Here is a 16,949-nt window from a genome sequence, read left to right on the forward strand (position 1 = left end):
GCAGCAGCAGTGCTGTAATAGCTGGGATAAAATTAAGCACAACTTTAGGTGCTATACTTATGAGTAAAATAATCCAAATTACTAATACAAAATACATCACTGTAAGTAACAAATTAAAACACATACCAGGTTTACTCTCTATGCAAAGTATTTTTCAGGCATAAGCTTTCAACGTTTAAATAATTGCCTGGCTATTGGGTGGAATTTAATGTCATTTTGGATGACTAGGGTAGAGAGAAAAAAATTCATGAACACACAGATTGACAGTAGACTTTTATTAACATATTTTACAATGCCGTTACTGTATTCCTAGTTTTATAATCTTCTGATGTGTTATCAAGATTGATTTAGATTCTACAGTAATGTACTGTACTTAAATGATCATTCATACAGGATATCACACCAGAATATTTGAGTAATACACGCACGCACCACTCTAGTTTGGACCTGTTATTTTTCAAGGTTGGCTTAACAAAGTAGGATTAAAAAAGTTATGGGGGAAATAAAAATTCTTGTTTAGCAGCATGCAAGGATATTCAAGTACAATTTTTCAACCAAGTAATTTTTTGTTGTTGTTGTTTTTAAATCGACTGGTGACTAATTCACCAGTACTATAATAAACACTATGAAATACCCAGATGTTAAAGTTAAGGCTAATAGTTTTACTTCACATCCATATGCACAACCAGAGAACATTCCATTTTAAATATAACACAGTAATCAAATTTCGGACACATTATCTCTTGTATATATAGCATTGGAACTTCAAACTACAGATTACTCGAGTTCAGGAGCCCTGTAATAATGTTATGCTGGCAATGTAAAGAATCTTTTTGCTCTTTAACCACATTTACAAAATGGCCTGATATTCATAATGAGCAATGCAAAAATATCACAGGCAGAACTTATAATACAGTATCAAAAAAGTACTATTTTGGAAAAGACACAGCCATTTAGTCAGTGAAACAGAGTAATTCTAATCTTACAGGAAGTACTGTAATACTTTTGAAATATATATATATTTATATGTAAGTATAAAAACCAGCATCCTTTATTGTAGGGTTTTCGAATTGCAGATATTCAGAAAAACTCATTGTATTTACTTACTTTTCCTTCGGTCTGTTCTTGATTGCTATACAGTAATTTTATTTCCCCTATACACTTTTCACTAGATAATGACTTCCACTGGGGAACTGTTTTCTTTGTATATGTGGTTTTATCATAAGATGTTTTTATTTTACACATATAAATTTTATTTTACACGCAAGCTATGAAAGTCAAAACTACCAGGAACTGCTTGGTAGTACTGTATGAAATAGCCAACGAATGTCCAACACTTGTGAAAAACATTAGTAGCAATATATTACATACCAGTATTTTAACTATAATCTTTCCTACCTACTTACACTGTGGGGTTTAGCCCAGTCATGCCTGTTCTCATGAATTTCTTAGTCCTCTAAGCATAAACTCTTTTGGCATTCATCCAGTGAGGCTGCACATGCATTGGTTGTTCATCCAGGCTACCTCTGTTGATTTTTCTCTTTATTTATTTTTCCTTCTTTAGGAAACCAAGCAGAAAGAACAGTGATTACTTTAAACAAATACAATATAGAGAAACCTCCTGAAATGACAGCAGAGATACAAAATTATGTTTCACTTTCAGAATAGCTTGCACTTTCCCAATCCAATCATTCTGAAACATACATCTGCTTTGGAATGACAGGAGGCTTATGGTTGTTATGATTGTAACTGGGATCTGCTATGTCGGGCACCATACAAACTCTTTATATACAGCAATTTCTGTATGTTATGTTTCTGTATGTTATCACTAACAATTTAATCAATTTATATGAAAAAAAAAATCTCCTTTCTGAAAAAGAAAAAAAAACCCAGGATGTGTGTTCTGGATTACATTAAGAGCAATAAGAAACCTAATGTACAGCTGTTTCATTTATTCATGGAGAAAAAAAATTATGAATTTCCTGAGAATGCATACATTTTCAGTAATGCCTGAAATATTTCAATAGACCTCTTATAAGTGAAATTCTCTTTAAAATTCAACTTTCATACCAATTGTTACCATGCAGTCTCAATCGTTTCACAGACCTGTCTAATTACAAATGCGTATCAAGCAAAAACCTGAAGCCAACACAAAAAAGGCAAAGAAATTTTATCCAACATATTTAGTAAATGTAGTAGACATATACACGGTTTCAGCAAAAATTGCTAAAAATTCAACTCCATGCAGAGAAAAATAAAAACCTGACAGCTACCACTGGAGCCTCTAAACAACTCTAAGTAAAATTTGTGCTTCTTAACAATAATGGGCTTTAAAAAAATACAAGAAAAATGGACTACTGAGTGCAATCAGATTGCTCACACCATTTTGAGGATTTAATTTCAATTATTGTATCATTCTTTAGTAGCAACAACAGCTCATTTTGCAAAGATTTCACATGTTGACAAAGTTCCATTTCCCTTTTATGCCCATACCCCACTCAATCCCGAGCCAAAGAGCTAAGCTCCCATTCAGTTAAAGCTATTGTCAGTCACGATGCATTCTTTCATGGTTACAGCAGTAATATGGTGTGTAGATGATGATGATGATGATGATTTACAAGCCATTATAATGTGGCCCCCATCTTTTATTGATATGATCAAAAGTATGAGACACCCACTGCTGCTCAAGCACTTTGTATCTTTCCTTGCATATATAGAGGGGTTTACCACGCCTGCAGAGGGGAAAAAAAGTAAAAGAAAAGAAATGGTTAATATGCCAAATAAATGGAAAGATGCTTCATTATATAATCAACAAATGATATTCATAAAACCTTTTTCACAGGGTAAGTGTGCATTTTTATTGGTGAGGGGCTTCCAGTTTTGCTTTTAATAGGGTAACTGCTGGGACTTCCCTTCCTCACACTGGATAGCAGAATCCAGAAACCATCACTTGTTTTCTTGGCCATGAGTATTTTGAAAGTTATGCTCCTTCCCAACACTGGAATCCAACTGCACTGTTTGATTGAAGGCCAAACAACACCTTTGGAAGATAAATGTTTCCAATGCAAGACTCAATTGACTGTCAATGGGAAGGGCAACACAGTAATCTGTCTGTTGGGTGCCAGATGTGTGTAACTCAAAGGTCATGATTACACCACCTTTGGGCCAGAAAAACTCCCAAAAGCCTAAGAGAAAAAAAGTCAGTCCAACTTTCAGTAAATGGGGATTTTCCATTCTTCCATGCAAGGAAGGTAGAGATCTACTACTATCTGTTACTAATATATATCTGTTACTACCTATCATGATGAAGTTGATCTACACAGAGGCAGCAACATGACACAGGCTTGTAATGAAAACATTACCTAAGATCTCTGTCTTCTTCCCCATGTGCATCCAGATAAACAGAACCCCAAAGGCAGAAACGATGGCCTCGTATGATGATGATAACGGACGCGTTAATCAAAAGAAATATTCCTGTACCAGCTCCACAGTTTTGAGAATGCTGTAACATTACGGGTGTAGAAAGGAGAGAGCGAAAAGATTCTGTTATTGCCTGTCAACTTTTTAACAGAAAGAATTTAAAAAATAGTACTTAGTTTTGCTTTGAATAACATGCACACGTTATTTAGTAAGAACCAATTTGGTAATAGATGGCCTGCCCCAAAATCTCCCTCCAAACTAGAATTCAGTGTCTCGTGCTGCCAAAACAACACCTGTATGCAAAAACTGTTCCCTACTCAGAAAGGGAGGATATTTGTTATCATGTAAAAACTGAATTACAAAAATAAGCAAAAATATTCTCTACAATATTTTCAATTTGTTGTTGTACAGCAAATTACATAGAATTAGCAAATGTTTTCCACAGACGGCAAGAGTAGGAAAAAGCATTCAGAAAAACTTAATATTATCTCTTTTACAACAGTCTATATTGCTTTCTCTATCCATGCTCACAGATTAGTCTATGTCTCTAAAAATCTAGTACAAAATTTTTAATAATTCTTCCTTTTTTCAATATGTCTTTCATCTCTATGAATAGCACAATTCATACTCACCAATTCATTTTAGAAATTAAAAAATGTCCTTTTCCTATACAGTTTTATTACAATTAGGAGCTTTAATACAACCAAGTATAATAAAAATTAATGATATAGATTTTTTTATAACTTTGTTTTCATTAAACTTGACACCTTAAATATAACTGTAAATTCTATTTTAAATTTTGCCCACTCCTTGTTCTCCTACAATATTAGCATTATGAGAGGGAAAAGTGAGTTCAAACAATTTCAAAATGGTCCAAGATTCCTTTGAAATTTCTCTGATTTGATTTTATGCTCCATTTGTGAATATCTCTAACAAATTCCTCTCATAGTTTTGTAAAGGCCATGAAGTTCATCTTCCTCTAACTATTCTATGGAATAAAGAGAACAGCTGTCAAAGCAAACCTTTATTGTAGTCAGAAAAACAGTACTAGATGTTGTCCAACTCAGGCTCCTCAAAGAACTTATACATATGCTGACTAGAAAACTTTGCTGCTGAAAAAGTTGAAGACCTTAAAAACCCACTTTTTTAGTTATAGTCTGTAGCTCACTAGTAGGTGGTCAGGTGTATCAGAAAGTACTCAACCCAATCACACACTGATATTCTATTTATGCAAAGAGCAAGGAAACCAAAGAGAGGAAAATTAAGGTAATATATGAACAATCAAAACGTAAACAAGTTTCAATTGGCTATGAATCAAAACCAGGTGTCAACATTACACACAATGGCTTTGTAAGACTTTTATAAAAAGGTGAAATAGGTTGCTATGCAAGTAAATTGCTCCCCAGAATCCAGTCTCTGTCTATCCATCAAAAATAAGCACTAAACTATATCACCAGGGGTTAGACTAGTTGATCTGTAACGGTCCCTTCCAACCCAAACTATTCTATGATTATATAAACACATTTTGAAAAGAAAACCATCCAAATTGAGCAATGGAGTTAAAAACTGTTAATGAGTGGGAGAATCAATTATAAAACTTGAATTAACTCTCTCTTACCAGTACACATTCACAGTAACTCTGCTGTTTGCAACACAGTCCTTTCAAGCATACAAAAGTACCACAAACTAGACAAACAGCAGGATCTTTAGGAACCTTGGTACAAACAGAGCAAGTCTTTCTGTGATAATACTGAAAAATGGTATTATAATTCTCAGGCAACTGAAGGAGGCGTGGCAAGTCCCATTTAGGTTCCTGGATAAGCAAAGCCTACAAATAAAATAAAAATGTATCAGTTCTGTGCATTTGCATTTCTAAGAAAAGAAAATATCAAAGAAAAGAAGAATGCAGTTTAAAAATCTCTCATTTTTTTCCATTTCACAAATTTAGAAGTCAAATATTGCAACCTTGCAATAGTCACCTGCTCCTGGCTGATCACCCTGCCCAACTGCAGTCCCATTTCATCCTTTGTAACAGGTGCAAAAAGGGGCACAAGCTTTTTCCTAAGGAGGTTTTATAAATGTGACACCTTTAAATGCAAAAATCTTCACAGCTAAAACCTCTTGTTTATCTGTGATTGATTGACAGGGAAGCCTCTCACTCCCTACACTGTTAGCTTAGTAATATCAACATGCTGCTTCAAAACCCTGACCTTGAGTATAAAACCTGTTTCCCAGCTAAAATTTAAGACTTAAACTTTCAAAACCAGAGCTGAAGTTAGGCTCTGTAAATGATATCTGAAGATATATGCCTGTTTTTCAAAACTATGTTGCACACAAGTTTTGAGGCCATTAAGAACGTAACGAAAACTCACAAATTTTTGATATGACAGACACTACCTAAATACTGCTTTGAAAGCCTAACTCTTCTCATTTGCTCTTATAAACACTGTCCATTTTATGTTGGTGTTTTTTTGGTGTGATTTTTTTAAACAGTAATGTGTTTTCCTTCAACACAGTAATTTTTACTGAGTTTGTAACTGATGGGCACAGCAGTCAGATGGGATCTGTTTTGCAAGATGCAAAATTTTTTAAAGAGTGCATGACCCTGAAACCTAACTTGTAAAAAGAGAGAAAAAAAGAACTATTGCATTTGTACCTGGTTCCTTTTCAATCATGGAAAAAATGCTATCAGTTTCACTGTAATCTGTCTCAAATGTCTATCAGATTGGCAGCAACTGTATTTTGAGATTAATCTGAGTATTCAAATTTTCACAGGTGCACATCATGTTGCAGAGTAAAGAATGCATCTGGCTTGCCTCTGACCCCATAAACTCAGGAGAGGGAGACTTGAATTGTTGAGATGAAACTTTGTTATAAAAACAATGCACTCATGTTGAAACATTTACATTTCAAACCTGATTATTCCACTTGCACTAATTCAAGTCTTGGTATTATTCCTTTACCTTCAGAGAAAATGTATCATCTTTTATCAGTCAACTATTAAAAAGCTTTTATCCTTTTCATCTTTTTCAGTATTACAACTGAAAAGCTCAAAAATATTGATAATGTCTAACAGACAAGAAAAACTTTTGATATGTATTTTCTTAAGAAACAAAGTTTCTATTAAATGTCCTTGATTGGCTACAGGTGCAGAAGACATTTAGGATCTTCTAGGGATAGCATTCCAGTCTTCTGTCTCCAGCAATCACATAAAAAACAGATAGGTTTTCTTCTTGTGGTTTTTAACCAATTCAACCCACATCCACTAACTAATATTTCTCATTACAATTTCTCTCTCACAGGTTATATTCTCAGATCCTTAACCAAAACAACAGTACATGTGCATAATGAATCAAGCAATAAATAGCTGCTTCCACATAGAGACTATTTTGGAAGAAGTAATTTTGCTACATACCTTTACTTGATCTGGATGCCTGTCTGCAAATGAAACCAATTCTGAGCACCACTGGGATATCATGTCAAATGCTGGCACTGGCCAATCGAGACAAGAGGCACTGGTGAACTGGTGAGCTGACTGAAAAGATGGTAACAGACCCAGGCAGCTGGCAAGAACTGTGAATTCTTCCTCTTCCTTTTTTAGTATGAAATCAGAGAAGTTTAGATTAATACCCACAGTCTGAATTTTTAAATAGGTTATTAAAATATATATCTATTTCAATAAAATAGTAAAGATATGCTAGCACTAAGATGCTAATACTCATGTTCAGAGACATGGGAAAGGTTCAGGTTCCCTTGGATCACAACAAATTGAACTCTTGAAACACAAAAAAAACGGTCAGCAAAAATCTCCAAACCCCCACAAAACCACAAATCCAAACCCTACAAATAAAACAAGGAAGTCCCAAACTCCACAATAATTTTTTTCTTGTTCAGCACCCCAAACTGACTTGTAGCTGTTTTACAGAGGAGATGATGTTGAAGGAATAAGGGAGCTGACCTGCAGAAAACTCTACTTAAATTAGTCATGGAACTTAAACATAATTGTCTGCTGATGCAATGCCTTTGAGAATAAAGTCCAAGTATTAACAGGCATTAAGTAAAATCAGGACTGAATTCCATTCTGTGTGAAAATTATGCCATCTCTGCAAATGCTGGACAAGTTTTAAAAAGTATGTTGGTATTTTAGGAGACAAGTACCAATGACCTAATTAAATAAGTGGGAATTTGCTGAAGTTTAAGAATATAGTACCATTTTTTTGAAAACCACATTGAAAATAAATGTATAGAAGACAAACAATGCTGCACAGCAGTGTTATAAAATATGATTTAAAAAATATACCATGAAAGAGACACCTTTGTGCCTCATTTTTTGACCTCTAGCTTTCAGATTGAAACATTTGGGTGAGGCCCTCTCATTCTGTACCTGACAACTAGGCAAATCCACTCCAAAAAGATGGTGTTGAAGAAGGCTTGTGATCCTGAGGAAAGGCAGGCAGAACTGCTGCAGATCACGCTCTACAGAATCCGGATTTACCTACAGGGCAGGAAGAAATACTAAATTCTGTCCCAGGTAAGTTAAGTTATCTCCTAGATAAGAAACTTCAATATGAACCACATATTTTTAGGTATACTATAATGCATCAAACACATTCCAAAGGTCAGTATTTTACTAATAATCTGAAAGACCTCTGTAGGTTTTCTTTCCCCTTCAGAAAATGGGGTTTCTACTTAAATATTCGCTTTTCCATATTTCTGAAAGGTATATGATTAAAATCCATACATATTATTAAACCCCATAATTATAAGAAGTGTTTGTCAATAACTTTCCTAACGCAGCACTGATCACATCTGATATTATTAAAAGAAAGATTTGCACAGGCAAAGTGTCCCAAAGGGATATGCTTTGATCTAGAAAATAAAGACTTGTACTGTAAGTCTTTAGCAAGATCAGAGAAAAATCATTATAACAATGAGGCCAAAAAACTTCCAGGGGACATGCTGGTTAAATTCTCCAGAAAATTGCCAATACCACTGCTAATTCTTCAGTGTCTCCTTCTTCATATATCTTCCCCTTAGACAGCTCACTAATCACATGACCCAGCAATACTTCCCAAGATTTTTCTCCACTGGATGTATTCTGCAAATAAGAAAAGAAATCCAAAAAGTACTGGTCATGAAAAGGAGAAAGTGTTGCTGTGCAAGTAACAGCAATAAAGTATATTTCCTTTTGATCAACACATGAATTTTGACCTTCAAAGATACACACTGCATTAAAAAAATACATATATATAATTCTACAGAAAGGGACTGCATTTAGCTCAAGTGGAATATGAACTGCTACTTGAATCACATCTACTCTAAACTGTTACATGAAAGCACTTCTATAATGTTTGCATTTCTCATGTTTTTTTTTCTGTGAGTATATAGATGCTTACTTTTAAAACTAGAAAGAATCACTTCATGGATACATCGTGTTTTGACAGAATTTGAATTCTAATCCAAATAATTATTTTTTTAAAGTAATTTTCTAAAACATACCAACCAAAATGAACGAAAAAACACTTGTTATGTATTTTAAGTTGAAACGAGCCCATCAGAAAACGCAAAGTTGTGTCTGGAGTGAACAATATTTACTACAGATGGAAAATAATATAGAAGTAGAAAGATGTGCCCTCACTTCACTTGTAAATACTAGCAAAAGGCAAGGAAACAATAGTGACAAACCTCCTTCTCTGTCTCTTCCTCATATGACTACTCTAGGCAACATAGTGAGAGAAATTTATATAGCTAGCCACAAATAGTAAAAACGAGCTGGAAAAGTTAAGAGGCTTTTTTCTCCACCAACAAGGATTCCTGCTTTTCCAGGAAAGGAGTCCATCAGATCAACCACCATGGTTTATCCAGGAGGCTTCAATGTCACAGGAAGGAAAGCTGCACTTACTCAAAATCATTGCAACAAAGTAAAGGTTGAAACCATAGAGATACAGACTCAAATCTGAAAGTCAGTTTTGGAACTATATTCATTGAGAAGCTTTTAAGTCTCATCACATACCAAAACTTGCAAAAATCGCACACCCAGAAACAAAACACTGGACTTCTGTGAAGCAGAAGCAAATTATTACATGGAAAGCAGAAGCACCTGTTACATTCCACCCAGAAATACATAAGCAAAATTTCATAAATGTTTTAATAAACTAACCAACCTTTTTCAGAGCTCCTGCCTCTTTCCATGCCATCCTATCTTCAGCACCACATTTAACAGAAATTGCTGCCAAGGCTTGAGTATACAATAAAGTGAACAGCACTTTTATAATGCAGGTGAAGTGTTCTGTAAAACAAAGAAAGTAATTTTTAAACGATATTTTTAGCAAATATAATGAGTATCTAGTTATGAAAATGTTGCTTCTCAAATGAAAAGCAAGTGCTACAAGAAAAAGAATAACCCCTCAAAACACACAGAACAACATATATTTACTGGCTTTCAGAAATGACTTGGCCAGTACAGGGCAAGTAATTTTCCACTGCTCTGTACGTTTATCTTAATCCTGATCAGCAGTGACTTCCTCCCAGTGACCTGGTGATACTACAAAATTCTATTTTGTCCAAAGGTTACACCAAGTTAAGCTACTGATTACTGCAGATGTAAACAAATGTATATCCTACCATCTCTTCTGGTACCCATCTGGGGTAAGTGACATTCACACAAATACTGGAAGAGTTCAGTTCCCCAAGAAATCTCCACAAGGACATGTAGTGTACTTCAGTTTCTAACCTTCACTTCCAGATATGGATCCAGCCATACCAGACTTGCCACAAAACATGCCTGAGTGAGTATGTGCTGGACCTCACGTGCACACAGGAGGAGGACAAAAGGCAGGCTGTTACTTTAGAGCTTGCCTTACTTTCAAAGATCCTTACAATTTTTTGTAACATTTAAAGGATTATTATCTCCTATAGCTAGGCTGCAGGAGAAGGGCTTTGAAATCTTTTTGGGGAAGCTAGCAACAGAAGCAAAATAAGACTTCCTAAAATTGGAGCAGGAAAAAAAAGTGATCATTCTCTGAAATGAAGATATGGTAGCAATCCTTTTTCATGTTTTTACTTTAGGTTGTATTTCCCATCCCAAATTATCTATTTTGTTTTTAAATCTAGAAGATCAAAGAAATTTCTATCATTACGTACACCATTCCTTAAGCACAAACATAAGTGTAACATATATCTAAAACAATGTAGACAAAAACGAGGGTTTTAAGAAGTCCTCTCAGGCTTTGAAGTCAAGCAAAACAATTTTATTTGCATAAGCACCTCACAAAAACTGGGTCGAATTCATTCTTTCTTCCCAAAGGATTTAAACAAGCTTCATATGTGAAAATGAGAAAGTGGTAAGGAAAATGAAACACCTTGCTTCTCCTTTCTTGTATCTAATATCAAAACACACACATTTAGGGCTTGAGTACATAATTAAATTTGTGAAATAACAATTGCTTGTTTATGTAACAAATCAACACAGACATGGATTTTGAAACTTTTTACTGTCACTGAATATAAACTAAAAGCACAGTTTAAGCACCTAAAAGATCATCTGTTATTATATAATTGAAAGTGTTTTTTTTCTGTATTACCTTCCTATGGAGCTTGTGTTAAACATGACACAAATGCTGCTATACTTCATGTGCCCCACTCTAGAGCAGGTAGCATTAGAGTGATATTTGCTCTCCACATTTCCTCAGAAGGAGAATTCACCAGCTCCCATACATCTCTTGGCTGTATTTTTTTCCTCTGCTGAAGCCTCCATTTTCTTAACAATCCTACTCCTGAGGAATAATAGTAGGCAAGCTCTCAGGAAATCTTCTAGGACTGAAATTTCCAAGATTAAACTACACACATACTCAGAGAATTGTAAAAATTGCCTCTTTGACCTGAGTTAACAGGCTGTAATCAGAGCTAGAACTGAGCTCAAGTTCTGTCCCCATCAGCAGCAGGTACAAGCGTCAGAAATCAGCTTTGCACAGTAAAAGCAAGAATGAAAACCACTGCACTTAGAGCAGCAAAGCCAGACTGCTGGTCACCAGGCACCAACCTGCCACAGCCCACTTCATCTCTGAGTTCTGCTCAGGTGATTACAGTGCTCAACACTGGGTGTCTTTGCACCCCATAAAAACTTCCACGTTTTTAAAATTCTGGGTTTTGTTAAATGTAATTGCTCCTTGTCCCTATCCTCCCCTTAATACTAATTGTTCAACTGACCAGAAATATACCTAGCCCTTGTTATGTTTTTAAAACTAAATGAATGTTCTTGTATTTAATTACACATATGTGACTCAGAAATGACTATGAATTACATTTTTGGAGGATCCAGAATTGGACAAAAAACATGCACTCCCACATCTGGGTCACCCTTCGGAAGTCTTGACTTCTGTACGAACAAAGCTCATACTTCCTCATAGCAGCAGCTCAGAGGCAGCATGCTGAGCAATGAGCACCAAGGCTTTTTTACAGTCACAAAAGCATGCCATGGGAGACATACTAAAACCAGCATTCAGAGCATCAATTACAATTTCATTACTATGTTATCTCTTACTTGTAAAATGCCAAATACTTGACAGCTCTAGGTACCTGTAACACTAGAGCTGTTACATTCCTGTCTACTGCAAAGAGCAACTTTATTTGACTTCACACCACATGCACACGGGGGGGGGGGGGCTGTGCTGCTTTCCTGCTGACCCCCTGGTGCAGGCTGTGCTTTTGCTACACCAGCTTTTCAAATGAATAATTCTAGAGCTTGCAAGTAGGTCTGTATGCTGTGCAAAGTTCTGCACTAAAATGCAGTGAGGACTTCTGTCCTTAATCTCACAGTCTGACAGGTTAAAAGTATTATTACTATGGCTAGGATATTGTAATCAGAACAGGCTAATCCAGAACTTTTGTACTTAGTTTTGAAAAGTATTGAGAAATGGGTTTATGTTCCTGTTTTTAAAACTTTTTGAAACCAAATTATTTCAAAGCACCCCATCCCATTATATGTATTAAACAACAGCCTTAAGAATCAAATTTATATCAAGAACTCTAATTTTAATATTAGTGCAAGAAAAGAACAAATAAATAAGTATATTTCTAACAATATAAGTCTTTTAATTTCAATATCAAATTAGACAATATACTTTGGCAGGTAATGACTACAGAAGGAATCCACAAAGAGAACCAGATGCAAAATTAAGGACATAGGACCTTTTTTAGTCAATTTGGAAGAAGAACTTTGTATAAATAACCTTTGAAAAATATTCCTCTTGATCTAAAGCTTAAATCATTATTTGAAAAAAACTACTTCAGAACAAAGGGAGACCGCACTGAACTTCAGATAATCCATGAAAGGTATATTAAAGTTCCAGGATACAGATAAATATTTCAGCTTCGACACTGAAACTGGATACTATTCAAGTTGATTACATCCATTCTATATTTAGTCAAGAACCTCATCCAATCACTAAAGAGAAGTGCCATTGTTTGCCTGAGCGCTGCTTGCTGCATTTTTGTTGCATGTTAGTGAAGCTTTACAGAAAAAGAATCTGTCAGAACATTCAGGTCAGATTCTTCAGCAACTGAACCTTACAAGAAATACAGAAAAGGGTTTGAATTTAGGTTTTACGACTAGAGAAGAAAACCTTTCCCACAGTTCAAAGAAGCTGGGTTGAACTCTCAAAACCAGCTTTTGAGTTGGAACACATTCATGACTCTCAAATCTTGCATCTTGTCCCAGCAGTCCTGTGGCCTGTCAGGGCAGTGCCAGGCTATATAACAGCCCGATGGCAAATGCCCAAGCTGCTTCCTGGCCCTCCTGGCATGTGTGGCATCAGGCACAGCATCAGGTCACTGCTGGCCCACTGACCACCAATCCTATGCATCTACTGGCCTCAGGCTCACTGCTGTTCACCCAGACCCCAGTTTTTGAATATTCTGTAATGGTATTTTTTACATTCAGTGAAATGCAGAAACTGAAATCACAAGCTACAAACACTACACTACCAGAAATCTGGACTTGAGGATCCCAAGACAGGTACGGGGAAAAATAAAACTTTTTACAATTGATGGTACCAAAGCAGAGTGTCCAATTTTAATTAAACTACTTCCTTACATCCAGAAATTGCATTGCAGAAAGGACTGGTGGGGGGGTGTTGAATTCAGTTTACAAGGACAGATTTAAGTTATGATAACCACCAAACTACTCTCTCCACTTCTGTACGTACACCACCATTTGCTATTTCTGTAAGAAAGGAGCTAAAAACAAAATCCTTGTTTTGTATGGAGTCCCAATCCACCATACCAAGAACACTGTCCATCCTCTGCACAACTGCCACAGAATTGAAGCATAAACTCCTTATGTGGATTACTATTTATTTAGTCTTGTACAATTTCAAAATGTTGGACATTTAAAGCCTGTAAAACCTCTGTCCATGTTCTAGTGTGAAACTCAAAAGAAAAAAAAAGTTTCACAAATGGTTTTAGTATCCTAAACACAACATTTACTTTGCTGGCTACACTACACAGGAGGTACACATTATCATCCTCATTCTCTCCTCTGTAAATTGGTTAATGCTTGTAAATGCTCTGATCTCCACCACAAAGTTTTTTCCGTAGTAGTTTTCATTCTTTCTGATGGATTCAGATCAATTTTCTCCTCTGAATGAAGAGGCTGAACAGTAATGACATTTTTATTGCTTTAATCGATGCCAGATTGAAAAAGATACCAACACCTATCCAACAGTTAATAGGGTAGTTAATAGCAATTCCCAGGGCTACATCTGAAGGGCAAGAGACAAGGTTTGAGCCCTCCTTACAGAGCTCTCAGTGTTCTTAGAAAACATTCTGTCAACAAAAAGGATTTTGAGTACAAACATGAAAAAGATGTAATATTTGATGACCAGTTGTAGTTTCCTGTAAGGACACAGAGCAACACAGGTAAGTCTGTTGTTAAAGGAATATACTGGAAATATCTGTCAATACACAGAGGCATCCACCTCCTGTCTGCATATCGTTGTACAGCCAAGTCCACAGTTCCTGCACCCCACCACAATGCCAAAGCAGCACCGACAGTTTAGGAAGCAGACAGATGTTCACCTCTATCAGTGACCTTGTGCTTCTCATGTGACACTGCACAAGCCATTTTACCTTAGTTATGCCTCAGTCCTCTACCAAGAATTAATCCTATCGAATTCAACTCCGTGACCTACACACCCATTGTAGAAGTTCTAAACAAGTGTGTTATATTTGGATGAAACAAAAATTAAGAAGATACATGGCAATTTATTTCAAATTTAATGCTTCATAGATTTGAACTAGTCACATTCATATACTTTTTGCCACTTGCCTCTTCCCTTTCAATTGCAACATACAGTAAACCCAAGAGCAAAGGCAAAACGTGCTGTTGATACATGGCATTTCCCAGAATTCTCCAAAGGATGCCTTACTATTAACTGAATGTTGGCTCTTCTAGGATAGGGTATACTTTCATAAATGGTGGTATTTGATGCTTCAGTATTGACTACAAAGAGACCGCTGGTTTGTACTTCAGCTTCAACACTCCCTTCCCTGAATTTCAGATTTTAGCCTCCTTCAACTTTTATTTACTGATTTTGTTAAGTCCTTCCAATAAAGTTAAACTGTAGTTTAAAAAATAAAAAAAGTATATTTTTGACAATAGGCTTCCTATGCAAAAGTATTGTATTTTATTATTTTTGTATTTTCTTATTCTAATAATCTACTGGACCTACTTAATCCCTAAATGTGTACTTAATAATTGGACTCGATGATCTTAAAGGTCTTTTCCTACCTAAACAATTCTATGATTCTCTGTACATTGAATTAAAAAAACAACCCTGTAATGTTAACAGATACATGCAGAGTCACTTGAGCTGAATTTGATCATTCAGTAGTGAGGACTGAACTCCTCTTAAAGGGAAAACAGAATTTCTACCGTACATCATAACTCAGGTGTATGCGGCAAGAGCAGAACAGCTCCTGTTCACAGATTAATAAAACTCAGTAGATATCAAAATTGCCACACAGATCCCTAAGGAGATCTTCTGTTTGTTGTCAGTGAAATAGTAAAGTGATACTAGTCTTGTTTGTCCTCATTTGAAAACAAATGTATAGTTATAAATAATCAAGCCAGAGAGCAGAGGTCTGAAGTAACCCCTATTCTGGAACATACACTGTCTATTAGCAAGATGAACCAGGTTCAGTTGTTCCCTTTACAAAGAAAAAGAAATTTAGGTTTTGAGACAGTTTTGATTTTAGTAATGAAAAAATTTAGTTCTTTAATATTCACAGTTATAATATATACTGCCTCTATTGAAGTTGCTGCATTACAGCAGTTATTATCTTCATATGTGACCTCTTCTTATGTAAGACTGCTGCAATTTAAACTCTGAAATTCAAATTAAATTACAATCTTTCACCCTTAGGCACTCAGTTCAACTTGCAGTATTGAGCTGGCCCCCTAAGCAAAGAGATGAAGGTCAAACAAAGGACACTTTTCCTTCAGTAGAAATACTTAATAGTTTTTGCTCAGCTCTTGTATCTTTAATGAATAGCTGACTGATAAGGTAAAAAGACAGGGGACACAGATAAAGCTGTCAACCCAGAACAAAAATTTCTGTTCAATGCCATCTTTTGTAGATAAGGCAGAAACATTATTTTAGAATACACAGTAGACCGGTTATGATTTACCATCCTGAGAATCATCACGAATGCAGCCTCATTTACACAATAAATAAAATATATATATTTTTGTAACATACCTTTGTGCAGTGGTTGAGGCATGGTTAATATCTGGATAAGCAAAAGGGATGAGACATCTCTGTAAAGCACAGGAACTTCTGGCAGCTCTTCACTTACCAGCCTGGAAGTAAAACCAAAAGAAAATCACTTCTGATACTATAAACCCATTTTCGTATTTTATTTTAAATAGTATTACATTTAAATCAATATAGAAGCCTGACAGTTCACTAACTGATCTCAATATTAAACCCATTTAATGTTACTCATGTAATAACTCATGAGGAAGTTACCAGTTGGGTACCTGATCCTTGTTAAATTCTCTGAACTCATTATGTCTATGTAGACAGTCAAGGAACATTTAAACAATTTAATTGGTTTACAAAGTGTGGCATTTTACAAATAAATAAATATATATATCTCCATGCTGTAACAATAACAAATCCTCAAATTACTTTTAATGTTACAAGGACTGTGCCTCCTGGAAAAGAGAGACCTGAGAAAATGCACTGATTTCCTTCATGTAAAGAAATGAAGGCTCAAGAAGCCATGACAGGTGGGATTATGCAATTTTACAGTTTTTATTAAAAACCCCATATGGCTAGAAGGACAGCAAATAAGCACAGAGATACTGCAAACTTCTCAACTATCCAGATTCACTGAATGACATAACATCACCTTGTAGGTCCCATACTTCAAGGCAGAAAATGCTTGCACACAGGAGAGGTAGTAGTTTTCTAGCTTTGTGTAGCACTATCCAACAAAATTCCAAACAACATTACTCTTTGGGTTCA

At 35.6% G+C, this 16,949-nt stretch overlaps 1 protein-coding gene across 3 annotated transcripts in view; it reads right to left on the reverse strand.

Annotated features, from left to right (window-relative positions):
- Positions 1 to 260: 260 nt before the first annotated feature.
- The window catches only part of UBR3 (ubiquitin protein ligase E3 component n-recognin 3), a 106,217-nt gene continuing 89,528 nt past the window's right edge, over positions 261 to 16,949 (reverse strand). For all 3 annotated transcript variants that reach the window (XM_050340607.1, XM_050340606.1, XM_050340608.1), the window contains 8 exons: positions 16,179 to 16,279; positions 9,585 to 9,709; positions 8,411 to 8,518; positions 7,805 to 7,915; positions 6,836 to 7,012; positions 5,039 to 5,248; positions 3,363 to 3,502; positions 261 to 2,732 (listed from right to left, as the gene is read on the reverse strand). In XM_050340607.1, the coding sequence (XP_050196564.1) occupies positions 2,615 to 2,732; positions 3,363 to 3,502; positions 5,039 to 5,248; positions 6,836 to 7,012; positions 7,805 to 7,915; positions 8,411 to 8,518; positions 9,585 to 9,709; positions 16,179 to 16,279 (1,090 nt within the window). In that variant the 3' untranslated portion in view covers positions 261 to 2,614. The remainder of the gene's footprint in view (positions 2,733 to 3,362; positions 3,503 to 5,038; positions 5,249 to 6,835; positions 7,013 to 7,804; positions 7,916 to 8,410; positions 8,519 to 9,584; positions 9,710 to 16,178; positions 16,280 to 16,949) is intronic.

The sequence above is a fragment of the Myiozetetes cayanensis genome, unplaced genomic scaffold (assembly GCF_022539395.1).
Source record: "Myiozetetes cayanensis isolate MyiCay16 unplaced genomic scaffold, myiCay2020 scf9, whole genome shotgun sequence".
Classification (NCBI taxonomy): Eukaryota; Metazoa; Chordata; class Aves; order Passeriformes; family Tyrannidae; genus Myiozetetes; species Myiozetetes cayanensis.